This window comes from Solanum dulcamara, chromosome 8 (assembly GCF_947179165.1).
Source record: "Solanum dulcamara chromosome 8, daSolDulc1.2, whole genome shotgun sequence".
Classification (NCBI taxonomy): Eukaryota; Viridiplantae; Streptophyta; class Magnoliopsida; order Solanales; family Solanaceae; genus Solanum; species Solanum dulcamara.
Genome location: NC_077244.1, coordinates 10,568,894 through 10,595,829, shown reverse-complemented (window position 1 = coordinate 10,595,829; position 26,936 = coordinate 10,568,894). Strand labels below are relative to the sequence as shown.

The 26,936-nt window shown below is 38.1% G+C and overlaps 1 protein-coding gene across 1 annotated transcript in view; it reads left to right on the top strand.

Annotated features, from left to right (window-relative positions):
- The first annotated feature begins 11,291 nt into the window (after positions 1-11,291).
- Positions 11,292-26,936, top strand: part of LOC129899794 (uncharacterized) — a 56,640-nt gene continuing 40,995 nt past the window's right edge. The window contains exon 1 of the mRNA XM_055974808.1: positions 11,292-11,393. Within this exon, the coding sequence (XP_055830783.1) occupies positions 11,292-11,393 (102 nt within the window). The remainder of the gene's footprint in view (positions 11,394-26,936) is intronic.

Genomic DNA, 26,936 nt, shown 5'->3' with positions numbered 1-26,936 from the left:
CTTCATCTTCATGTCAAATTAATCCTACAAATAAAATACACTATTTAGAATAATCTATAAAATTTATACTCAAAAAGAAAAAAAAAGTATTAAATGTAAGGTAATTAATGGTTAAAAATTATGTAATTTTGGCCTCACATCAAGGTGTGAATGATTAAATTTTGACATAAAAAGATACATACTAAATGATTGATATTTAATTGATTAATATTAAATCTTAATTAAGTGCAAATAAATAAGACCGAAATTCTAATTTTCTCTGATAGATATCACCTATATGTATTTTTTTTCAACTTTACGATATCTTTAGTCAAGTCGCTCCTTCAAGCCTTTGAAACTTTTGAAAATGGAATCATTGGTTAGTTTTTTGAGCCAACTTTCTTCCATATTATACTTAACACCTTCACTTACCATAGCTTTACTTGAATGAACTGATACATATATAAAACAACCTATGAAATGAACAAACTATCTCAAACATTCTTCTCTCATTTTATTCTTTTTTTAAAAAAAAAAACTAATTTTGGGAACATGCGTTTCACGTTAGTCCCTACTACTATAAAAATTTTATAAAGATCTATTTTTTGTCGATCATAAGGTAGTACCTTCATTTTACTGTGTCCTACTAAAATCGTCCCTTGATTAATTCATGTATCTTAAGAAATTTGACAAAGATAAATGTAGAGGAATTCAGGGAGCTATAAAGCTCATTTATTTTAAGCATAATCTTGATCGTTCAGTGTCATTGACCATCTCTCAGCAATTTATAACTTTGATGTTACCCAAATTTAGTTCATAAATTTGGGTTAAAATTAACACAAATAAATTAGTCTAAAATTACTCTTATATCTTCAAACATCATTCAATAATTATATTAAAAAATTCATGAAATTTCTGCTTGAATAAATAATAACTTCATATTGCACGCTATATTTGCTACTTTATTACTTCTAAGGAGTTAAATAACATATTTAAACTAATAAATAACAAACTAATGATGAAAATGCGTAAACATAAATAATTGGACAGTATAATAAAAATCTCTATACAACATTACATGTTCTTTTAATTTATAAGAATCGCACAAACTTAAAAAAATTATAAAAAGTAGATTTATAAAAACTGAAATAAAAAATGAAAGTTAAAAAGAAAATATTTGTAATAATATCAAATCAATTAACTTAAAAAATAATAAAATACACATGTCGATATACCATACAAAAGGAAAGAAGTTAAACAAAGCAATATATTAATAAGAAAAAAAATGACCAATGAATAAAAAATTACATAAGAACTTTAAGATGATGAAACACAAAATGTAGTGGACTAACAGTTTCTATCCAATTTATAAAGGAAAAAATTGTGTACATGAAAGGTTGTAAATGAATGTGTTTAATTGTAGAAGCTACACAGTTTGACAATTAAAGTGTACTGACCCTCTAGGTCATTTTTAGCTGAATGCCTCCTTTTTGTCGTTTAGAGCATTCATGTAGCGACCACAAGTCATTTATGACTTGCTGGCATTGACTGTTCGGTCACCTGGTCGTTCGTTTGGGTTTTAGGCCTATTTTTCTATTTTGGAGCTTTTATAAGTTGAAAAATTGACTTCGGTCATTACTTCTGTTAAATGACCTTAGAACGGTATTCTGACGGTTCCATCAACTCCGGAATGGTCAATATAATGCTAGTGGCATGGTCGATATGAGTATCGAGGCAATCAGTGCGGGTTTGAGGCCATTTGGCACTTTAGCTTTTGAAATTTGGTCTAAGGTTGACTTTGATCAATATTTTTGGAAAGCGCGCTCAAATGAAAATTTCATCAACGCGGTTAGTTCCAGAATATCGCGTTTGATCTAGAATGACTCTTCGTTCACTTCTCAAGGCTTCCGGTCTAATTTTGAGGCCTGCTGTGGAATTTAGCTAAAAATGAAACTGGGTGTAGGACTCACTTTTAGTTAAAACAACTTCTTATTGGAATTTTAAATGAGCCATTGAGTTGAAAATATCGAATTTGGTGGGGTAGCATATCTCATTTCCGCGCATGGGATTCCAAACAAAAATCGAGCACCACATCAGAGATTGGGAAATTAGCCAAAGTTTTGTTGCAGTATTGTGCTGGTGTAGGCCCCTTTTTTCCCTTCGCATTTGCGGGTGGAGAGCCGCATTCCCAAAAACCAAGTGTATTGGCCTTTGCGTTCTCTAGGCTCAAGCCGTGTTCGCAGACGCTTAGCCTTTCTCCCCTTACATTTGCCAGGACTGAGCTGCATTCGGGGAGCCCTACCCAATTTTTCCTTTGTGTTCGCAGGCCACTTAGGCCGCGTTCGCGAATGTAAATTTTAGCCTGTCACTTCGGATAAAAGACCATGTGAACGAGCCCTTTTTTAAAACTTCAAAGTTGTATAACTCTCTTAATTCTTGTCCAAATTGAGTGTTTTGTAGGTTGGGTTGTGGGGATTCACGAGGAGAACATGTATTAGAAGGTATCGAATACGCTTCATATGAGGTACTTTTCCTGTTTGAGCTGCTGCCATAGTTGATTATTTGAGCTAATAATGTGATTTTTTGCATGTTGGTTGTTGGAGCTCTTCCGATCCCCGAATTGTGTTTCAATTTGGAACACATGTTCGTGGTGGTATTTAAGACCTTTTTACAAAGTCAATTTCAAAATCTACAGAGTGGGTCCCACATTCCTATTTTTGACTCCAATATTGGTCCATATTGTAACTTAGTAATTTTAATGTAGAACAGTCGTAATAACATTGTATACCTATATTTGATAGTGTGGCAGCATTCAGGAGAGAAAAGCTCGGGTTTCTTAATTTTTGAGCGTTAGTGATCATCCTACAGGTAGGCTATGATTTCCTTTTCTTTAGATTAAGCTTGAGAACGTGATTGCATGTTGATTAGTTGGAATTTGGGGTTGGGTAGTATTTGTTCATGGTTAGACTCTTAGAAATCATGTTTTAGGCCATTTCAAAATTTTATCGGGTGCTTGTTATCATGCTACTTCCTTTGTTGTTTATGTGTGCCTTGTGGCTTATGTGTATACTTGTTTATTGATTCATTTGAAGCATGTTCAGCCTTAGCTTAGTTGTGAGTAGTGCTTTCCTTAAAAATGCATGATTCAGACCTGGTAGGCCTTAGTTTTGCCCAGACGTCATTAGGCCGACTTAGATCCTTGTAGACTGATGTTAGGAGGAGAGATTTGGAATTCAAAGTGCATGATTGGGTATACTTGAAAGTTTCACCCCATTAAGGGTGTGATGAGATTTGGAAAGAAAAGGAAACTTAGTCCCCGTTACATTGGTCCTTATCAAATTGTGAAGATGGTTGAAAATTTAGCCTATGTGTTAAAGTTGCCATCAGAGTTAGCAGCTATTCATCATGTGTTTCACATCACTATGATTAAGAAGTGTTTGCGGGATCCTTTGATTGTTATTCTGACTGAGAGAATTGGGGTGATAGAGAGTTTGAGTTATGAGGAGATTCAAGTGCAAATTGTTGATCTTTAGGTTCACAAATTGAGAACCAAGGAGGTAGCATCAGTCAAAGTTTTATGGCTTAATCAGTTTATTGAAGAGGCTACACAGGAAGTTAAAGAGGATATGAAAGCAAGATACTACATCTATTCGTGACTTCAAACGATTATTTTGAGGGTAATGTTCCTTCCCCTTATCCTTGAGTTGGTGTTCTTTCTGAGTTTGAGTAATTGATGTGTATTCTTGAATTTGAGTAGTGATTATTTGATTGATTAAGTATTTTAGTCTTGATTATATGCATGCCTTGAGTAATCCTTAGCTTGGTCTTCATTCAAGGTTGAATAATCCCAAGGGGGAGATATTGTAACACCTAGTGTTATTCTAGCCTAAACTAAACTCGAGAGTGCCCCCAACGAAGGCTAGGGGTAATTGTACCAGCTCCTCCAACATCCAGACCAGTGATAATAGGGCCTTTTCTAGTTAGAGGCAGAGCTCAGGAGAGGATCGTCGGGATGGTTGATAGGGTGCTGGAGGTGGATCATGGGGAGGCAAGTCAGGAGGTAGGTTAAATGCATCGGACAGAGGTGCACATGGTCATTCTATGTGTATTCAGTGAGGGCAGCGGTTGAGAAATCAAATTATATCATTACAGGTACACTTCTATTATGCCACCAGCCTACTACCTATTTATTCTATCCAAGGTCCACTTATTCATATGTGTCTATATACTATGCTCTCCAATTGGATATAAGCTTCGAGTCCTTGGCAGAGCCTGTTCATATTTCTACCTTAGTGAGTGGGTTTCTATTAGTGGATTAGGTGTTTCAGTCTTTCTTAGTGACCATCCAGGGCTATGATACTAAAGTTGATCTTATTCTGCTAGATATACTAGATTTTGATATGATTTTGGGCATAGAGTGGTTATCCCCTTACCATGCGGTCTTGGATTTCTACGCCAAGACCGTTACCTTTGCCATGCCTAACATTCCTCTGGTGTTGTAGTAAGGTCCCTATAGTGACACACCGACGGGGATTATCTCCTTTTTATAGGTTAGATGGTTGGTTGCTTCCGCATGTATAACTTACTTAGCCTATTTGCATGATATTAGTAGAGATAGCCCTTCAGTGGTCTCAATTCCTATGGTCAGAGATTTTGTGGTTTTGTTCCCTATGGACCTACCAGCCTTCCCCTAGAGCATGATATTTTCTTTTTCATAGACTTGCACTCTAGGTACCCAACTTATTTCTATTCTACCTTATCGGATGACACCTACAGAGCTGAAGAAGCTTAGTATTCAGCTTGAGGACCTTCTGGGTAAGGGGTTTATCTGTCTGAGTGTGTTGTCATGGGCTACTCCTATTCTGTTTGTGAAGAAGAAGGATGGGACTATGAGGATTTGCATTGACTACAGGTAGGAAAATATGGTGACGGTGAAGAGTCATTACCCCATGACACACATTGATGACCTGCTCGATCAACTTCAGGGTGTTGCAGAGATTTCTAAGATAGACTTAAGATCCAGTTACCATCAACTGAGGATTAGGAAAGCGGACATCCCTAAGACTACATTTAGGACTCGTTATGGCCACTATAAGTTTGTTATGATGTCTTTTGGATTGACTAATGCCCCTGCCACCTTTGTTCACTTGATGAGTCGAGTATTCTAGCCATACCTTGATTTTTTTGTCATTTTCTTCGTTGATGAAATATTGGTATACTTGCGGAGCTGGAGTAAGCATGATCAACATTTGAGGACAGTGTTTTAGACTTTAAGAGATCAGTGGTTTTATTCCAATTTCTCAAAGTGTGAGTTTTAGTTGGAGTCTATATTATTTTTAGGATGCGTGGTGTCCAAGGAGGGCTTTATGATGGAGTCTATTCCTGATTGGGATAGGCCTACTTCTTTTACTGATACTTATCGCTTTATTGGACTACAAAGTTACTAGAGACGTTTTGTTGAGAGATTTTCTACTATTAAACCCCATTGACTTGCCAGGATGTTCCCTTTGTATGGTTGGAGGACTGGAGATGAGCTTTCGAAGGCTCAAGGAGTTATGTACCACCGCTTCTGTATTGATTCTTCCAGTTTAGGGTAAGGGATTCACGATTTATTATGTCACATTAAGCATTGGTTTGGGTTATGTATTGATGCAGTAGGGTGGGGTTGTTACTTATGTGTCGAGGTAGCTTAAGCTGGCACTACCTATATGGAGTTCATTGTGAGATCTATACTAATCATAGGATTCTTCGATACATTAAGAGCTAGAGGGATTTTGATTTGAAGCAGGGTCAGTGGATTGAGCTCTTAAAGGACTATGACGTCTCTATTCTCTACTATCCAGGCAAGGTGAATGTTATAGAGGACACCTTGAGGTGGAAGGCGGTGAGTATGGGTAGTCTAGCTTTCCTTTATATTTTGGAGCGATCGTTGGCATTGGAAATCTAGTCCTTAGCTAATTGGATAATTTGACTTATATCTCAGGTTCATGTAGCGGTTCAGTCATCTGTGTTAGATATCATCTGGGGTCGTCAATTTGAGGATGAGTATTTGGTGGCACTCAGAGATAGGGTGTTGACAAGTGATGCTAGTCAGGCTACCTTAGATTCAAATGGGGTTTTAAGATTTGATGGCCGATTGTTTTTTCCTAAAGCTGGGGGTTTGATTCATCTTATCCTTAGCAAGGCCCATGATTCCAGATAATCCATCCATTAAGGCACAACTAAGATGTATCATGACTTGAGGAAGCACTATTGGTGGAGCAGTATAGGGAGAGATATTTTAGACTATGTGTTGCATTGCTTGTGCTGCCAGCAGGTGAAGACCAATAATATGAGGCCTAGTGGTGAGTTTCAGAGATTACTTATTTAGAAATGGAAGTGAGAGTGTATCACCATGGACTTCATTGTAGGATCACCTAGCACCTCTAGAGGAATTGATGTATTTGAGTCATTGTTGATCGATTAACCAAGTTGGTACACTTTCTTAAGTGTCGAGAGACTAGCCCGTATCTACATTCGAGAAGTGATTCATCTTCATCGTGTGCCTATTTCTATTATCTCAGACTGGGGTTCACATTATACTTGTAGCTTTTGGAAGGCTTTTTAGGAGGAGTTGGGCACCCATGTTCACCTTAGCACAACATTTCACCAGCAAACTGACGACCAATCACAGCACACTATTCAGTTCCTTGAGGATATGTTGCGAGCACCTTTTTAGATTTTAGGGGTCAGTGGGACCAGTTCTTGACCTTAGAGGAGTTTGTGTACAACAACAGCTACAACTCTAGCATTCAAATGTCCCTATTTGAGGCCTTATATGGTAGGCATTGTCGCTCTCTAGTTGGTTGGTTTAGGTCTACAGAGCCTACTCTACATGGTACAGAATTGCTTTAGGAGGCCTTGGATTAGGTAAGGGTAATTCAGGATGGGATCAGGACATCTCAGAGTAGAAATCAGAGTTATTCGGATCATAGGTGTCAACCATTGAGGTTTGTAGTTGGTTACCGGGTATTTCTTCTAGCATCGCCCACGAAGAGTGTGATGAGATTAGGGAGGTGGGGAAACCTCAGTCCCAGGTACATAGGGCCTTTTGAACTATTGAGTACAGTTGGCAAGGTTGCCTATGAGTTAACTTTGCCTCCAGCACTATCAGCTATACATCCATTTTTCCATGTATCGATGCTGCGCCAGTATGCTCCAGATAAGTCGCATGTGCCCTAGTATGATTTAGTTGATTTGTATGATTGTTTGACCTTTAAGAAGGAGCCCGACTCTATTCTTATTAGAGATGTCAGACAACTACGATCAACAACCATTCCTATTATTAAGTTTCGTTGGAGGCATTGTCACATCAAGGAGGCTATCTAGGAGACCGAGTAGGAGATGCAGGAGCAGTTCCCCAGCCTATTTGAGCCTTAAGTACTTCTTGACTCTTATTTTCACAGATGAAAGTCCTTTTTAGTAGTGATGTTGTAATGACCCTCCATGCCATTTTTGCCTTAATTCCATCTTTTCGTCATTTAGAGCATTCTTGTAGCGACCCCAAGTCGTTTATGACTTGCTATTACTGACTATTTGGTCGCCTGATTGTTCGTTTGGATTTTAGGATCACTTCCATGTTTTGGAGCTTTTATAACTTAAAAAATTGACTTTGGTCATTACTTTAGGTTTATGACCTTAGAACGGAAATCTGAAGATTCCATCTACTCCAAAAATGTTAAATTATTCTAGTGGCATGGTCCGCACAAGTATCGAGGCAATCAATATGGGTTTGATGCCATTTTGGCGCTTTAGCTTATGAAATTTGGCCTAAGGTTGATTTAGTCAACATTCTTGGAAAATGCACTTGGATGAAATTTTCGTCAGTGTGGTTAGTTTTGGAATGTCAAGTTTGGTATAGAATGACCCTTCGTTTACTTCCTAAGGCTTCCAGTCTAATTTTGAGGCCTGTTATTGAATTTGGCTAAAAATGACACTTAGGTGTGGGACTCACTTTTTGTCAAAATAACCACGTATGGGATTCCTAATGCGTCATTGAGTCCAAAATATCAAATTTGGTACGGTAGCATATCTCATTTGCATGCACAGGATTCCAAATGAATTGCGAGCACCCTATCATAGATTGGTATATTAGCTGAAATGGTGCATGCCCTTTTTGCTCTTTGCGTTCGTGGGTGGCGAGCCACGTTTGCGGAAGCCAAGTGCATTAGCCTCTGCATTCGCCTTTGTATTCTCTGGCCTACAGACGCATTTGGAAAGGTCAACACTTGTGACCTCCTTGATTTTGGGCCACTTATGCCACATTCGCGAAGATCAATTTTGGCATGTCACTTTGGATAAAAGACCACACAAACCGACCCTTCTTCAAAACTTCAAAGTTGCATAACTCTCTTAATTCTTGTCCAAATTCATTGATTCGAACGTTGGGTTGTGGGCCTTCGTGAGGAAAACGTGTTGGTTACTTTGGTAGGTGATAAATACACTTTGTGCGACGTAATTATTCTATTGGAGCAGCTTCCATAGTTGATTATTTAAGCTAAAATGTGATTTTATGTATGTTGGTTGTTGGGGCTATTCCGAGCCCCAAATTGTGTTCCAATTTTGAACAAAAGTTTGGGGTGGTATTTAAGACCTTCTTTATGGAGTCAATTATGAAATTTATGGAGAGAGTCCCAAATTCCCCTATTTTACTCCAAAATTGGTCTATCTCCAAACTAAAGAAATTTGATAACAAAACGACCGTAATAAAGTTATGTACCTATATTTTATAGCGTTGTATCATTCAGAGGCCGTTCGGAAGGGGAAATCTTCAATTTCGTAACTTTAGAGTGCTCTTGATCATTCTACAAGTAGGATACAATTTCCCTTTCATTAGATTGAGCTTGACAATATGATTGCATGTTGATTTGTTGGAATTTGGGGTTGTGTAGTTTTGAATCATGCTTAGACTCTTAGAAATTATGTTGTAGGCCATTTTGGGATTTTATCGAGTACTTGTGAGCATGCTACTTGCTTTGTTGTTTATCCATTCCTTATGGCTTATGTGTATATTTTTTTATTGATTCATTTAAAGTGTGTTCGACCTTAGCGTAGTTGTGACTAGGGCTTGCCTTTGAAATGCATGAGTTGAACTCGATAGGCCTTAGTTTTGCCCCGATATCATTCAGCCTGCTTAGATCCTTGTAGACTAGTATAACAGACTTAAGTCTGACAGTTTTGTCCTTAGCTAGGTGATACCTTTGCTTTAATGACCTTATGACTCTACTTTTCTCCGATTCTATGAATTCATAAGTTTTGGCGGCTGCATCAAATTTTTGTTCTGCAGTTCAAGGTTGGTTTGAGGTTTAGTTTTTATGGTCTTATTGGGTGAGTAATGTGTGGATAGCAATCCAGAGTTTTGGCATCTACCGATTATTAGGAGCACTTGCAGCTATATTTTCCACCTTAGCGAGCACCCGGTTAGAGCTACTGCCTTAGGTACTTCGTATTTGATCAGTCTTGGATACTTTCGGGAAGCATCCAGTAGACGACGTCCCGCCTCCGTATTTAATTAGTCTTTGGTACTTCTGGGTAGCCTCTAGTAGACTAGGTTTGGCCTCCATATTGTAAGATTTTACTGTGTTGGATTGTGGTTCTAGGAATATATTCTCCGGCCCTTGGTTCTCGATTTCAGATCTTAATAGTTGTAGCTATTCTGTGTACTTGTCGGGCTTATGGGGTCCAGATGGGTTTTTAATTAAACTTTCACATGAGTGTACCTTCTGGACTTATGAGGTCCAGTATGGTGTAGTTTAGCTGTAGTTACTCTAGTTAGTCCTTTTACACTCGTATGCATTACAGTTCATTCGTTACTTTAGACTTCCACCCTTAACCTCTGTTCTGTTCTATTCTCTCTTTTAATATTGCGTTTACTTTTCGAGCTCAGTCAGTCTATGATGCCTACTAGGTACCCATTGTTTTGGTACTCATGCTATACTCTGCATCTATTTTTATGATACAGGTACGAGTATGAGTTTCCAGCGTTGATTCGAGTCTGCCACAGTCTGATCCGGAGACAGATGGTGAGCACTCAATTTTTTGTATTGATCTAGTCTCCATCTATATATATATATATATAGACTAGGCTTTTTCTTTTTGAGACAGTCTTGTTCCAATGGTTTACTTTTGGGACTTGTACTCTTTTGTTAGACAACTCTGTACTAGTGACTTCCAGGGTTTGGGAAGGATCATTGTGTATACATTCATTTTAGTTTTGTCTTCCGATGTATTATCCTGTTCTTATTAAAATTGCTTCTTCCTATTTAGTTTCTACCTTTAAACCTACTACTAGCTGTTCTCGGTTACAAGTTGGCTTAACTACTAGGGGTTATAGTAGGTATCATCATGATCTGAGAAATAAGATAGTAACATAGAGTCATCAAGACATGGAAAATTATAAGTTATAACATCTAACCATGTATTTTGTCTAGGTTAATTGTTATTTTTGATTTAATATTAAAACTTACTAAAAGAATTTTTCATTAAAAAAATTAGTAAAGGGCATTTTCGTAATCCAACTCTAAACCTAAAACCTTCTCACTTTTATATATGAGATAATATGATGTATCCAATATTTTTGGTTAAGGAGAACAATTATATTAATAATATCAGATAGAATCATTTCACATACCAGTGCAATGAATAACATGGTAGTTTTGGAGTCTGGAAATTTATTACAAGTACTAGTAAGAAGAATCAAAGTTTGTCGTGATTTTTTCCCTCTCTTTGTCGAACAATTTGTTTTTATTTTGTTATTTCAAGGATGCAAGTTGTAGTAAATGTAGGTAGAAAAGAGGAAATCGATCATCTTAGGTTTGACCAAATTTAAAAAGAAATAATTGTTGGTATGTGCAAATTAATTTAATTTGTCATAGACGGGATGTGTTTGCTTTTAATAATTTCTTTAGAAAAAGAAGCTTTTAGAATTGATTTCCCCTCAAAAATATAACCTGTTTAGAAAGAAATTTAGATTTAGGATGAAACTATTTATTACATATTAAATGAATTTAGTGAATCTTAAGAGATACATGACCACAACCATCATTGATCTTGTTACGGAATGCAAAAGATTGATGGACACTCATTTGTTATTTTTTTTTGGTTATTCTAGCACTTTGTTTAATTTCTTAAAACGTTACTTGATACATATATATGAATTAGAGCAAGCGAGCAATTTTCATCTTTTTTGTTTGTAAACATTCTCTGTTATTTCACACAATTTTTTGTTTCACAAAATATCTGACTATTGTTTTTTCCATATTTTGTACTAGAATATGTATAAGCAACATAAAGTTGATGATGATGAAGATGTAGTGTTAATGGAAGTTCCAGAATCTTTTATCGCACCTGATGAATCAAAAGACGATGTTTTAGAGGTATGCTTTTGAAAAGTTTCTCCCATTATAAAGTGTTCAGTTTATTTTCTTTTAAGTCATGTACAAAAATATGTTGATGGATTCTTGTAAAATATTTTAATGTTAATTGTGTTATGAAATAAAGAGAAATATTCTTCTCTAGAGCTAAAATATATGACTTGTTTCACAACAATAACATTTAAATATGTCATACGAATAACAATAAGTTAAATAAATACTTTCTCCGTTCTAATTTATGTAATGTAGTTTGACTAGACACAAAGTTTATGAACTATGGAAAGACTTGATATATTCCAAAATCATCCTTAAAATATATGAATTTTAAAATATAAGAGTACACCTTTGTGGATTTGTTTCCAAATAAGTGAAATCAATATGGGTAAAATATAGATAGTGTCATTATACATTTACTAAATAAGGAAAGAAGTCATTTTTTTGGGGACAAATTAAAAAAATATGTCATATAAATTAAAACACATGGCGTACATGAATAATAGCATTAATAATATTACTTTTAAAGGATATCTAATAAGTCACAATTCCATTCTCCAATTGTGCCTTTTTTAAAAGTTAAAATCCTACATTCATGTAAAAATTGATAGGTCTTTCAACATAACTTTCATCTATATAATATTATTTATGTAATGAACCTCCAGGTTATTTTTGCTTTAGTGTCTTCTTTTCATCATTTAGAACATTTCTGTAGTGACACCAAGTCATTTATGACTTGCTGGCACTAACTGTTTGATCGCCTGGTCGTTCCTTTAGGTTTTAGAATCGTTTTCCTGTTTTGGAGCTTTTATAACTTGAAAAGTTGACTTCGGTCATTACTTCTGGTTGCAGCCACACGACTCTCCGTTTGGTATGGTTAAATAATTTGTGAAATAAAGATTAAAAACTCTATTTTCGTATCATAGTTTGGAGCTTGTATTGTGTAAGGTTGAAGTGATTTACTTATAAATACGCTGCTGGTTGTTTTTGGTGGTATGTTTGTTGATATTGTGGCCGATTTTAAATCTCGGGGATGTTGAATTTATAGAGGAGATGATGTCCGATTTTTGGTAGATTCAGAACTAGTAACAAACTAGTCGAGGGTAATGGACAAGGAAATAACTCCTATGAGTACTTGGGTGTAGAGTTGGAAATTGTAAAGTGAAAGGTCATTAACCTTAGTATTATTTTCATGTTAAATAGGTTCAAGAGACGACGAGGCGAACGTGTAAGAGTAATCCGTAAGAGGTATGAGAAGCTTACCCTTTTTTTTCTTTTGGCATGTCTTAGCCTTAAGTGATTGATATACGAAATGTGGGGATAATTCCATTCATATAACCCCAAGTATGACTCATAAGTCTTATTCACTTCTCGATGGTAGAATTCTTATACTAGTTGAGTTATTGCCTCTCAAGGCTTCTATATGATGGAGAGTAGTAAGTATGTGAAGTTATCTCCTTTCTCTTGGCATGTTTTGGCATAAGTACGCAGAGCTACCCTTCTATCCTCGTGATATGTCTTTGACATAAGTGTGGTTCTATGATGGTAAGGTAATGCAATAATAAGGTTATGATACCGAGTCCTATAAAGGGCCGGGTATGGTATATGATGATTATGACACCGAGTCCCATAAAGGGTCGAGTACGGTATATAATGATACGATTACACTAAGTCCCATAAAGGGTCGAGTATGGTATATGATGATATGATGACACCGAGTCCTATAAAGGGTCGAGTACGGTATATGATAAGTGGATTGGGATGAATGTTCCTCGGCATTACTATATGATACGTGGATTAGGCTGAACGTTCCTCGGCATTATTATATGATACGTGGATCGGGTCGAACATTGCTCGGCATTACTATATGATATATAGATCGAACTAAACATTCCTCGGCATTATTATACGATGTGCTTATCGGTCCGTACATTCCTCGTCATGTACTTACTATATACATGGATCGGGCTGTACCTTACACATCGCTAATAATATATATGTGCTTATGATGACAAAATAATGTAGATGGTACACCGAGTCCCCTAATGGGCTGGTCACAGTACGTGATGGTAATATGTATGACTTTGTTTTATACGATGAGAGTATGACAAATGGTTAAATGTTATACTTTCCCCCTGCATCCCTACGCTAACTGTAATCTCCTTATAATGTCTATGTTTTACATACTCAGTACATATGTCGTACTGATCCCCCTTTATTCGGGAGGCTGCATTTATGCCCACAGGTATAGATACACAATTTGGGGATCTGCCAGCGTAGGAGTTCCACTCAGAAGTTCAGAAGCGCTCTATTGTGCCGGAGCCTAGTTTTGATATTAACCTTTGATGTATATATTTATTTATTCACGGGTATGGTGGGGGACCTGTCCCGCCTTATGTTTTTGTTCTTACTCTTAGAGATCTGTGGACATGTATATGGGTTGTATGTGCATGTATGTACAGTGGTGCCTATGGTAAGCCTCGCTGGTTTATATGTTATTCTGCCTGTTAATGTGCTATAACTTAAACAAGGGACAAATTTACTTACAGATAGCAGGGATATACGTGAGTGCCTAGTTCGGGCACCCTTCACAGCCTATGGGGGTGGGTCATAACAAAAGTGGTATCAGAGCGGTTTGGTCTTCAAAATGTCTACAGACCGTGTCTAGTAGAGTATTGTTTATCGGTATGTGGTGCACCATATCTATAAACAGGAGGCTACAGGATATTTAGGATGTTACCTTTGTTTCTTGTCTTAGATCGTGCAATAGAATCCAGCCATAGGAAATGAAATTCATTTTTTTCTAACCTTTGGTTTCAGCTGAAGAACGACATCGACAGAAGAAAGTGACGGATGATATTGGAAGCTACACAGTATACAGGTAAGTAATGGTTCGAAAGAGGCATGCTGGGTAAGGTAAGAAGATTGAAATATGAATGAAATGTAAAGTTAAAAATTGAAAGAAAAAGTAGACAGAAAAGTGTAACTGGTGCAGTTCGAGTTGGATATACGAGGTAAGTGTATCATTTTATACTGTTGTTGATATTGGGCGCTCTGTGAGGCTGTGATATGAATATATATGTATTGGACTTATGAGGTATTGTTGGTATCTCTTGAGTGCAGGTTTGGGATAGTAAGGAATATAGAGGAAACTCTGCCAAAATGTTTTTGGAAATAGAAAGAGAATGAGATATAAGGTTGTAATATATCTTGAGAGATTGTATCCAGGGTAATGATAAGATCCGACTAAACTAGGAGTACAATTGACTTTAGAAAATAAGTTAATTGCGATATGGGTGGCAAGTACAAGGTCAATACTTATATGGTGAGAAGAATGGTGATGGTTATGAATGTCTTAAGACAGCCTACGAGGTATTAAGGATGAGAGTGACGAGGAAGGATAAAGGGTTAAGTACGCTTGCTCCACCAGGTGGAATTAGTGTGAGTAGAATATAGTGTGAATATAATAAGGATCATCATAGAAGTACGTAGAGCCTAGTAAATAAGTAACTAAAGAATGTGATTGTGAGTAAGATTAGGAGTTAGCATCGGGTACACGATAAGGATGAAAGCTTATGAAACAGAAAGGGGTATTGTGTATATGTACCTCCACTTTGGAAATAGTGGGATCCCTCGAGGATAGGGAATGGAAAATTGCAAAACAACTGAGGCATTATGAAATTATTAAAGGAACAAGTGGTATCCTTTGGAAAAAAGGAAGAGGTGATAACAAAATGTGAAACATGTGTCATCAGAGTATAAGTGCCCCCGAATGGAGAATTGGACACGATTATAAACACTAGTAACGTACTGATTCAGTTAAACTGCTACATTAGTTATATGAATCGAGTACCGGTACTTGGACTAGAGTGTGTACAATTTATCGAGAATTCTAAGTACCCTATGATTGCACTAAGGTTTCTTACAGGAGTAACCTAAAGTATAGATGATCTAACATAAGGTGTAGACATGGTGCAATATGTTAAAGGGTTGGAGTAGAATCATATGTGCATGAATAGTTAAAAATAAATAGAAGATGACATGGGTAAACTCTAAAGGGGGGAAGTGGACAAGAAAAATACAAGCGTGAGAGGAAATCAACTGACACTATCACATGTTGACAGGAACACTTAAATTTCAAGCGAGATCCCATATTGGACAAGTTAGCAAGAGCTCAAGGCCAACAATAAATAGATAGAAACCGCGGTATCTGAGACCATGCAAAGAATCATGGGTGCTTACAAAAAGGGGTAAATATGATAAGAGAGTAGGACTGAGCAAACTAAGGGCCACGAAAAGGGTAGTAGGGCCGTGTTTGAGTAAAGATTAAGATATGGCAACAACATTATTGGTCGCTGATATTGGGATGTACAAGTAGCAAGGAGAATAAAAAATCTCCTACGGTAGGAAATGAGGAGACTAAGGAGTACGTAAAGGAAGAAAAAAAAGAAGTAGGAAAAATAGCGTTAGCACAAACAAGTCCTAATGTGAAGTCGATATGTAAAGCAAGACGATCCGGGAGACAAAAAGACTGCATTTACCTCATACCAGTGGTATAAGAGTAGTTGTGCAACCTACGAATAGTTATATACAACATAAGACCAAGAGGAAGAGTACATGATGAAAAGGAGTTATGATATTTTGGAGACGTTACAAAGGAATACGAAGAGAAGTTAAATCAAATGGCCAAAAAAGACACAGTCATGGTTGAATTAAAGATCTACCCCGACACTGGTTGTAAGAGAGAAGAAGAGAGGGCAAGGCGAAACATGAAGACTAGCGAGAAAATGCTAAGGTAAATCTAGGGCTAAGATGATTGCATTCACACATTATTGCAAGGATGGCAATGGAAGGTGACACAAGGACTTCCCAGAGGGGCCACCCATCCTAGTACTACTCTCTCCCAAGCACGTTTAACTTTGGAATTCTTGTGGGATCCAGTGCGTTATTGCTTCTATGATTGCACGAGATGGAGAATTCAAACTAGCGGCAAAGCAACTACATGAGATTATGTACCTAGAGTGTTATAAGTTACGATAAGGGAATTGTAAAAGAGCTTAAGCAAAACAAGTAGGATTAGCCAATTACTAATAGATGGCGCACTTTTATGCCATAATTCTTCAACATAATACCAGTTAATGATAAGAAAAACCACGGAACGGCTATACAGGTCATTGTGTGAGAGAACTTCAGCACAACTTGGTAGCCAACTTTGATGGGCAAAAAGAAAAACCCAAAAAACGAAGGTACCAATTGATATTATCTGAAGAAGGCAAGAAGTAATATACGAGGTCGAAGATTCCATAATACGACCTTGGCTAAAAGACTCACTTTTCACTCCCTAGATAGATAATTCTATATGGAATGTTATCCGCATATTAACAATATTAGCCCATGTTCCTTCAATCAAGGACTACCGGTGCAGTCGAGATTATGTAAAATTATAGGTCAAGAGGGTGGTGAGACTTTACGGAGTTCCCATAGTTATTGTCTCAAACGAAGGAGCCTGAGTGACAGCTAACTACTGAAGATCAGTCTAAGAAGAGATTGTGAAGACATATACATCTTCGTACACCATTGTACCCTCAGACCGAAGGAAAGACTAAGCTTACTAGCTGAATGCTAGAAGAGGTGTTGCGAGCCTATATGGTTGACTCCAAAGGTAGCTTGGATAATTTCCTACTACTTGTCAAGGGTATTTACTATATCAACTATCATTGTAGTCTCCAGATAGACCTGGAAGACACTTGGTATGGCAAAAAGAGTAGGTCGTCAATTGGTGGGTTGATGTTGGTAAAATGCGACTAATAGGCCCAGGCATGGTTCAATAATCCATTAAGAAGGTGAAGCTTATTCAGGAGAGAGTGTTAGCTGCTCAGAGTCAACAGAAGTCATACATAGGTAATCGAAGTCTGCTTCTAGAGTTTTAAGTTAATGATTGGGAATTTCCGAAGGTACCCCCATAGAGAAAATAATGAGATCTAGCAGGAAAGGAGACCTTAGTCCCAAATACATTGACCTGATCCTCTGCCGAATAGGCAAGGTTGCCTATGAGCTGGACTTACCAGCGAATATGGAAGCGGTACATCCAATCTTACATGTATCAATGCTTTGCAAGTATGTTGGTAATCCAACCCAGGTATATCCCATAGAGGGTATCCAGGTCACAGAGGAATTATCCTACAAGAAACAACCTATCGCTATCCTGGGTTGGCAAAGTAGAAGGTTGTGAACTAAAGACGTAGCTTCCATAAAGGTATTGTGGTGAAATAACAAAAATCGTGAAGAGATGACCTAGTAAGCGGAGGAGGAAATCAAACACAAGTATCTGTACCTACTCCTTACGCTACAGGTAATCCCAACCTTTGGTACTCTGATAGTGATAGCTTGATGAAAGTATGTGTTATTATAATAGACAGAAATTTCCATATAATATGTATAAGATCTTAAGGAAGGTTTTGGTTCACATTCGAGGAAGAATGTCCTAAAGGGGAGAAGTATGGTACACCCTGTACTTTTATACTTTGGAACGCGTTCTTAAGTTTCTTGAAAGGCTCTTAAGTTTCATAGAAGGACCGTAAGCCTCTTAAGTTTCTTAGGGTTTCCTAATATTTCTTAAAGCTTCTAAAAGATTCTTAAGACTTCTTAAGAACTCTTAAGCTTCGTAATAGTTACCATGTGAGACGGGTAATCTATAATGCTATCAAACAACTATAAGGAAAGGAGAATGCGATACCCCATAGTAGAGAAGATTGGAAATAGAGTTGTAAGAATCTGGAAGGAGTTGGAGTCCGAATGATGCGTTGTAGGACACCACTTACTTACGTAAGCTACCAACTTTTAAATCTTACATACTTAAGCTACTAGAGTACATACCAAGCGTATGTAGCAAGAATTACATAGGTTCATAAAGTGAGACGAGCTTATGAACCCACAAAAGGGAAAGAGAGTACCACATGGCATCATGAGAAAGTGCCACATGGAAGAAGATGGATCAAGGGTGGTGGACCCCTACATGCCATGTGGCATCCTTTGATTGGAGGAAAGAGGTGTGTTGGCCCAATAAGGGCTTGACACGTGTCACCACTTAGGGCTTGACATGTGTTACCACTTAAGGATTGACATGTATCACCTCATAAGGTGGACTATATATATATTGGATGATTCATTCTTATCAAAAATTCATCCTTATCTCCAAAAAATTCAAGAAAATTCTAGAGAAAGAAAGAAGAGAAGAAACCCTAGAGCTAGAGAGAAACTAGTGGCGGCCAAGGGCAGAAAAAGGTAAGTTTTCCAATTTCGTTCTGTGAATTAATTATCTAGGGTATACCATCATGGTATGAAGGTGTTATTAATGAAAATTTATGGTTTGGATCAGCCCAAAACGTTAGCAAATAGCCAAGAAATTTTAGTCATGCTAAACGAACTTTCGAGGCAAGTTTCGACGAGTTTGATGAGTTTTGGGAAAGGCAAGAGATTCCCTTTCAAATTGAGATTTATGATGTTGTTATTAGGTATATTTAATGTATTAAATAAGGTTGTAAGTAGAAAAATTGCATAAGTATGATTGACGTTATAAACAAACTAAATTGAAGTGGTTATAGCTAAATTGAAGTCGAGTAGTGGATTATCATTGTGGTGCTGCGGGTGCAGATGGTTAAGTTGCGTGTTGAACGGATTTAAAGTGTTTTAAAAATGGTATGGGTTCTTATGGTTTCAGCCACACGACCCTCTATTTGGTATGGTTAAATATTTTGTGAAATAAAGAATAAAAACTCTATTTTCGTATCATAGTTTGGAGCTAGTTGTTTGGAGCTTGTATTGTGTAAGGTTGAAGTGATTTTCTTGTAAATGTGCTCTGGTTGTTGATATTGTGTCCGAGTTGAAATTTCGAGGATGTTGAAGTTATAGAGGAGATGCTGTCCGATTTTCATAGATTCGGAACTAGTAACAAACTAGTCGAGGGTAATGGATAAGGAAATAACTCCTATGAGTACTTGAGTGTAGAGTTGGAAATTGGAAAGTGAAAGGTCATTAAACTTAGTATTACTTTCATGTTAAATAGGTTCAAGAGACAACGAGGCAAACGTGTAAGAGTAATCCGTAAGAGGTATGTGAAGCTTACCTTTTCTTTTCTTTTGGCATGTCTTAGCCTTAAGTGATTGATATACGAAATGTGGGGATAGTTCCATTTATATAACCCCAAGTATGACTCATAAGTCTTATTCACATCTCGATGGTAGAATTCCTATACTTGTTGAGTTATTGCCTCTCAAGGCTGTTATATGCTGGAGAGTAGTAAGTATGTGAAGTTATCTCCTTTCTCTTGGCATGTTTTGGCATATGTACGTAGAGCTACCCTTCTTTCCTCTTGATATGTATTTGACATAAGTATGGTGCTATGATGGTAAGGTAATGCAATAATAAGGTTATGATACCGAGTCCCATAAAGGGTCGGATACGATATATGATGATTATGACACTGAGTTCTATAATGGATCGTGTACGATATATGATGAAATGATTACACCGAGTCCCATAAAGGGCCGAGTATGGTATATGATGATATGATGACTTCGAGTCCCATAAAGGGCCGGGTATGGTATATGATATATGTATTGGGCCAAATGTTCCTCGGTATTAATATATGATACGTGGATCAGACCGAATGTTCCTCGGCATTACTATATGATACGTGGATCAGGCCAAACATTCCTTAGCATTACTGTATGATATGTGGATCGAACCGAACATTCCTCGACATTATTATACGATGTGTAGATCGGGCCGTACGTTCCTCGACATATACTTACTATATATATGGATCGGGCTATACGTTCCAAAGCGGTAATAATATGTATGTGCTTATGATGATAGAATAATGTAGATGGTACACCGAGTACCCTAACAGGCCGGGCACAGTACGTGATGGTAATATGTATGATTTTCTTTTATACGATGCGAGTACGGTAAATGGTTAAATGTTATACTTGCCCCCTGCATCCCTACGCCAACTATAATCTCCCTATGATGCCTATGTTTTAGATACTCAGTATATATGTCGTACTAACCCCCCTTTCTTTGGGAGGCTGCATTCATGGCCACAGGTACAAATACACACTTTGGGGATCTGTCAGCGTAGGAGTTCCACTCAGCAGTTCAGAAGCGCTCCATTGTGCCGGAGCCTAGTTTTGGTATTAACCTTTGATGTATATATTTATTTGTTCACGGGTACGATGGGGGCCCTGTCCCTCCTTATTTTACTGTTCTTCCTATTAGAGGTCTGTGGACATGTAGGTGGGTTGTGTATGGGTTGTATATGCATGTATGTATAGTGGTGCCTAGGATAAGCTTCACCGACTTATATGTTATCCTGCCTGTTGATGTGCTATAACTTAAACAAGGGACAAATTTACTTACAGATAATAGGGATATATGCGAGTGCCCAATTCGGGCACCCTTTAAGGCCTACGGGGTTGGGTCGTGACAGATCCAGTCTCCATCTGTGTATATATATAGACTAGTCTCTTGATTTTTAAGGCAGGTCTTGTTTTAGTAGTCCACTTTTGGGACTTTTACTCTTTTGTTAGACAACTCTATACTAGTGACTTTCAGGTTCTTAAAGGGATCATTTATGTATATATTTATTTTGGTTTTTTCTTTTGCTGAATTATCCTATTTATATTAGAATTGATTATTCATGTTTAGTTTCTACCCTTAGACCTATTACTAGCTGTTCTGGGTTATAGTTTGGCTTACCTACTTGGAGATTATAGTAGGAGCCATCATTACTCAAGAAATTGAGTTGTGAAAAGTTGGTATCAGAGTCCTAGGTTCACCCGTCTCACTTGTACAGAACTAACATCTAGTCGAATATTGCAAATTAGTGCGGAGAAGTATCTTCTGGAGGCTATAGGAAGGAAAATTTCTCATTTTCTTTCATTTTCATGCACGTGGGTCTTACTAGTTTCTTGGAATCTCACTTGTTTAATTCTTTCATTAGACGGTGACCATAGAGCCCCAGCTAGGGGTAGATGCCGACCTAGAGTCGTGTGAGGGATGAAACACTGGCCTGTTATAAAGAGGAGGCTCTAAACCCTGAGGTGGAGCCATAGGATGCATACGTACCTCCACAGCCGGTGGGGTCAAGACCATCCTATTCACCACGCACACCAGCTGTACGACCATATATCCATGCTATACTAATCAAAATTTTGGAAGTGATAGGTGAGCTGAGAAAAAAGCCAGTACCATCGCTGGCCCCAGTAATGCATGGTCAGCTTATCAAAGTAGCCCTAGACTGCCATCTAATACCAACTCACATAGACGCCCAACTAGTTATAGATGTCAAGGTCATACCATTACGCGAGTAGAAGATACTCGGGGTAGTTCAGAATCTTTCACCCCCCGATATTTACTGGAGCGACTAGAGGATGCCCATGAGTTCTTGAACACTTTCCATGAGAAACTTCATTCCTTAGGCCTTGTGGAGTTGAGAGGAGCCAAATTCTCTACAGATCAATTATGTAAGCCTACCAAACAATAGTGGCACTCATACTTATAGTCCAGGCCAATTGGGTCGCCTCCCATATCTTGGGATGAGTTTTCAGAGGCTCTCTTGGTCTGTTACATACCACAGAGCGTCAGAGATAGGCTTTTTAATTAGTTTTCCAGGTTGGATCATAGCTCTATGACCTTCACAAAGTACAAGGCGAGGTTCCATGATCTGTCCCTTATGTCACCATGATTCTACCCATTGAGAATGAGAGAGTTTGTTGCTTTATGTGTGGGCTAAGGTATAGACTAAGGTTTTACATAAAGAATTTGGCTTTAGCAGTCCATTCATTCTTAGATATGGTTTACCATGCTCAATACATAGAACATATTTATTGAGAGGCCTAAAGGGGTAGTGATAAGAGGCCTCGGTACTAGGGCAGCTATAATAGGTCTCAAACTAGAAAAGGGAACTCATACAATAGGTCATGCCAGATATTTCAGCAGGGTTAGTGCATCCGGCTTACTCAGGCAGCATTACCTACTTTTGAGGGCACCTAGTATTAGAAGAGTGGTCCTAGCATGGGTCAGAGTTGGAGGGGATTAGATTCACTACCTTCCTACTATGGTTGAGCTATTTCTATACGGCTCTAGTGAGGGAAGAGTCTGAGGCATCCTACGATGTCATTATAGGTACACTTCTATTATGAAACTAACCTACTACATGTCTATTTGATCTAGGATCAACTTATTCTTATGTATCTGTCTATTATGCTCCTTGATTACGTATGAGGTTCGAGTCCTTAGAAAATTTGATTCATGATTCAACCTTGTTAGGTGAGTCTTTAGTAGTGGCTCAGGTGTTTTGGTCTTGCTTAGTCGCCATCCAGCATTATGATACTAGAGTTGATCTTCTTCTACTAGAGATTTTGGATTTCAATGCGATTCTGGTCATGGATGGGTTATCCCCTTACAATGAGGTTTTGGATTTCTAAGATAAGACCATTACCTTAACCATGTCTAGAATTCCTCCGGTGCTGTGGCAGGGTTCCTATAGTAACACACTGATGGGGATTATCTCTTTTATGTGGGATTAGAGATTGGTTGCTTCAATATGTGTAGATTACCTGGCCTATGTGCACAATGTTAGTAGAAAGAGCCCTTAAGTTGACTCAACACTTGTGGTTAGATACTTTGAGGATGTGTTCCTTATAGGCCTACCTAGACTTCCCAGAGCTTGATATTATCTGTGCCATAGATTGGAGCCAGGCACCCGACCTATTTCTATTTCACCTTATCAAATGGCACCTGTAGATCTCAAAGAGCTTAGTGTTCAACTTGAGGACCTCCTGGGTAAGGGGTTCATCCGTCCTAGTATATCGCCATAGAGTGCTTCTATTTTATTTGTAAAGAAGAAGGATAGGACTATGATGATGTGCATTGATTACAGACAACTAAACAAGGTGACAATGAAGAAGTGTTAACCCATGCCATGTATTGATGACCTATTCAATCAGCCTCAGATGCCTTAGTATTTTCTAAGATAGACTTGAGATTTGGATACTATCAGTTGAGGATTAGGACAACGAACATCGTTAAGACTTTATTTAGGTCATGTTATGACTACTATGATTTCCTTGTGATTTCTTTTAGGTTGAAAATTTTACCAGCCACCTTCATGGGCTTGATGACTCGAGTGTTTAGTCTATACCTTGATTCTTTTATCATTATCTTCATCAATGACATATTAGTATTCTCGCAGAGACAGAGTGAGCATGAGCAGTATTTTAGGACAGTGCTCTAGACTTTGAGCGATCAGTGGCTTTATACCAAGGTCTCAAAGTGCAAGTTTTGGCTGTAGTCTATAGCATTCTTAGGGTACGTGGTGTCTAAGGAGGGAATTATCGTCGATTTGGCAAATATTGAGGCTATTTGAGATTACGAAAGGCCTACCTCTATTAGTATGATTTGTAGCTTCATCGAATTAGTGAGTTACTACATATGCTTTGTTGAGGGCTTTTCTACTATTGTAGCCTCATTGACTTGGTCAAATCATTAGAATGTCCCCTTTTTGTGGTTGGAGGAGTGTGAGAGGATCTTTTTGAGGCTCAAGAAGTTGCTTACCACTACTTCTATATTGACTCTTCCAGTTCATGGCGATGGCTTCACTGTATATTATTACATATTTGGTTTTATTTTGGATTGTGTATTAAAGAAGCAGGGCTAGGTTATTGCTTATATGTCGAGGCATCTTAAGCTATATGAGAGAAACTACCCCATTGACTTAGAGCTGGCAGATGTAGTTTTCATGCTTAGGATTTTGAGACATTACCTATATGGAGTTCGATGTGATATCTACACCAATCACAGGAGCCTTCAATATATTATGAGCCAGAGGAACCTTAATTCAAGGCTGTGTCACTAGATTGAGCTCTTCAAGGACTATGACCTGTCTATTCTCTACCATTCAAGCAAGGTGAATATAGTAACATATACCTTGAGCTGGAATGCATTGAGTATGGGTAGTCTATCCTTTCTTTATATTTCAAAGCGATTGTTGGCTTAGGACATCTATTCCTTAGCTAACCAAATAATTCGATTGATATCTTAGATTCCACATGGGTATTAGCCCATTTGGTGGAATTCGGACATAAGGTGTTGAAAGGTGATATTGGTCAAGCTACCTTAGATTTACATGAGGTTTTGAGATTAGATGGCCAATTATGTGTTCCGAGAGTTGGGGTTTTGATTCAACTTATTCTTAGTAAGACACATGATTCTAGATATTCCATCCAGCTGGGCACAACTAAAATGTATCGTGATTTGAGGAAACATTACTGGTGGAGCAATATAAAAAAAAATATTTCAGACTATGTGTCACGCTGCTTATGTTGCCAGCAAGTGAAGGCCTAGCATATAAGGTCTTATAGTTAGTTCCATAGATTATCCATTCCGAATTGGAAGTTGGAACGTATCACCATGGATTTCGTGGTTGTTTGCCTAGGACCTCTATAGGTATTGACAGTATTTGGGGCATCATGGATCGATTGATCAAGTCATCACACTTTATCCTAGTTCATACTCTCTTTAGTACCGAGAGATTGGCCCAAATCTACATTAAGGAGGTGGTTCATCTTCATGGTGTGCCTATTTCTATTATCTTAGACCGAGGTCCACAGTACACTTCCAGCTTTTGGAAGGCTTTTCAGGAGGAGTTAGGCATCCATGCTCACCATAGCATAAAATTTTACCTACAGACTAATGGTCAGTCATAGTGCACTATTCAGGTCCTTGAGGACCTGTTACTGGCCTATGTTTTGGATTTTGGGGGTCAGTGGGACAAGTTCTTGCCTTTGACAGAGTTTGCATACAAGAACAACTACAACTCTAGCATTCAAATGGTCCAATTCGAGGCCTTATATGCTAGGCATTGTCGCTTTACGATTGGTTGGATTGAGTCTATGGATCCTAGGACACATGGTATAGACTTTCTTCATGAGACCTTGGATCAGGTGAGGGTGATTCAAGATAGGCTCAAGATGGCTCAAAGTAGACAATAGAGTGATGTGGATCACAGGCGTCGACCATTAAGGTTTGTAGTTGGTGACCGAGTATTTCTCTGAGTATCACCCATGAATGGCGTAATGTGATTTAAGAGGTAGGGTATGCTCATCCCGAGGTACATAGGGACTTTTGAGATATTGAGGAGAGTTGGCGAGGTTGCCTATGAGTTATCTTTCCCTCTAACACTATCATTTATCTATCCAATTTCCACGTATTGATGTTGCGTCAGTATGTTCCAAATGAGTCGCATGTGCTCCAGTATAATTCAGTTGAGTTGGATGATTGCTTGACCTTTGTGAATGAGCCAAAGGCCATTTTAGCTAGAGATATCAGGCAAATGCGCTCGAGAGCCATTTCTGTTGTTAAGGTCTATTGGAGGCACCGTCTAGTCTAGAAGGCTACCTGGGAGACCAAGCAAGAGATACGGGAGTAGTTCCCTAACTTATTTGAGCCTTCAGGTACTTCTTGACTCTTACTTTTGCAAACAAAAGTCCTCTTTAGTATTGGATGTTGTAATGACCCTCCAGGCCATTTTATCTTTAATGCCTCCTTTTTTTCATTTAAAGCATTCCTATAGCGTCCGAAAGTCATTTATGACTTGTTGGCACTGGTTGTTCGGTTGCCTGGTCATTTATTTTAGTTTTAGGCCTGTTTACCTATTTTGGTGCTTTTATAACTTGAAAAGTTAACTTCGGTTATTACTTCAAGAAAACGACCTCAAAGTAGAATTCTGACAGTTTCATTACCTCCGTAATGGTCAAATTAGGGTAGTATCAAGATCCGTATGAGTATCAAGGCAATCAATGCAGGTTTGAGGACATTTGGCGCTTTAGCTTATGAAATTTAGCCTAAGGTTGACTTTGGTCGACATTCTTAGAATATGTACTCGAATGAAAATTCTGTCAAGGCGGTTAGTTTCAAAATGTCGAGTTTGGTCTAGAATGACCCTTCATATGCTTCCCAAGCCTTCAAGTCTAATCTTGTAGTCCATTGTGGAATTTGGCAAAAAATGGCACTTTGGTGTGGGACCTACTTTCATTAAAATGACCTCATATGGGAATGTCGAATTTGGTGGGGTAGCATATCTTGTTTGCGCACAGGGTCTTGAACGAATCGCGAGCACCCCATCGAAGAATTAGGCAATGCCAAAGTTTAACAGTACCCAGCTACTGGTGCAGGGTTATTTTACCCTTCATATTCGTGGGCATGAGGCCGCGCTCTCAAAGCTCTGCCTACTTTCCCTTCGCATTCGTGGAGCTCCCTTCGAGTTAGCGGAGGTCTATACCTTTGCCTTCCGCATTCATGAAGTTTGATTCCTTGGTAATTTAATTAAGACCAAGGACGGGAATCAGTCGTTGTTGGCAAACTTAAACTTTGACTTCTCAGGCGTTTCTCCACCAAATTTGGTGAATCAAAGTGGTGGAGATCCGTAATTTCTGTGTCTACTTGGTTTAGTATTTGGAAAGTGTTAGAAACCCTTTGTGTGAGGTAAAT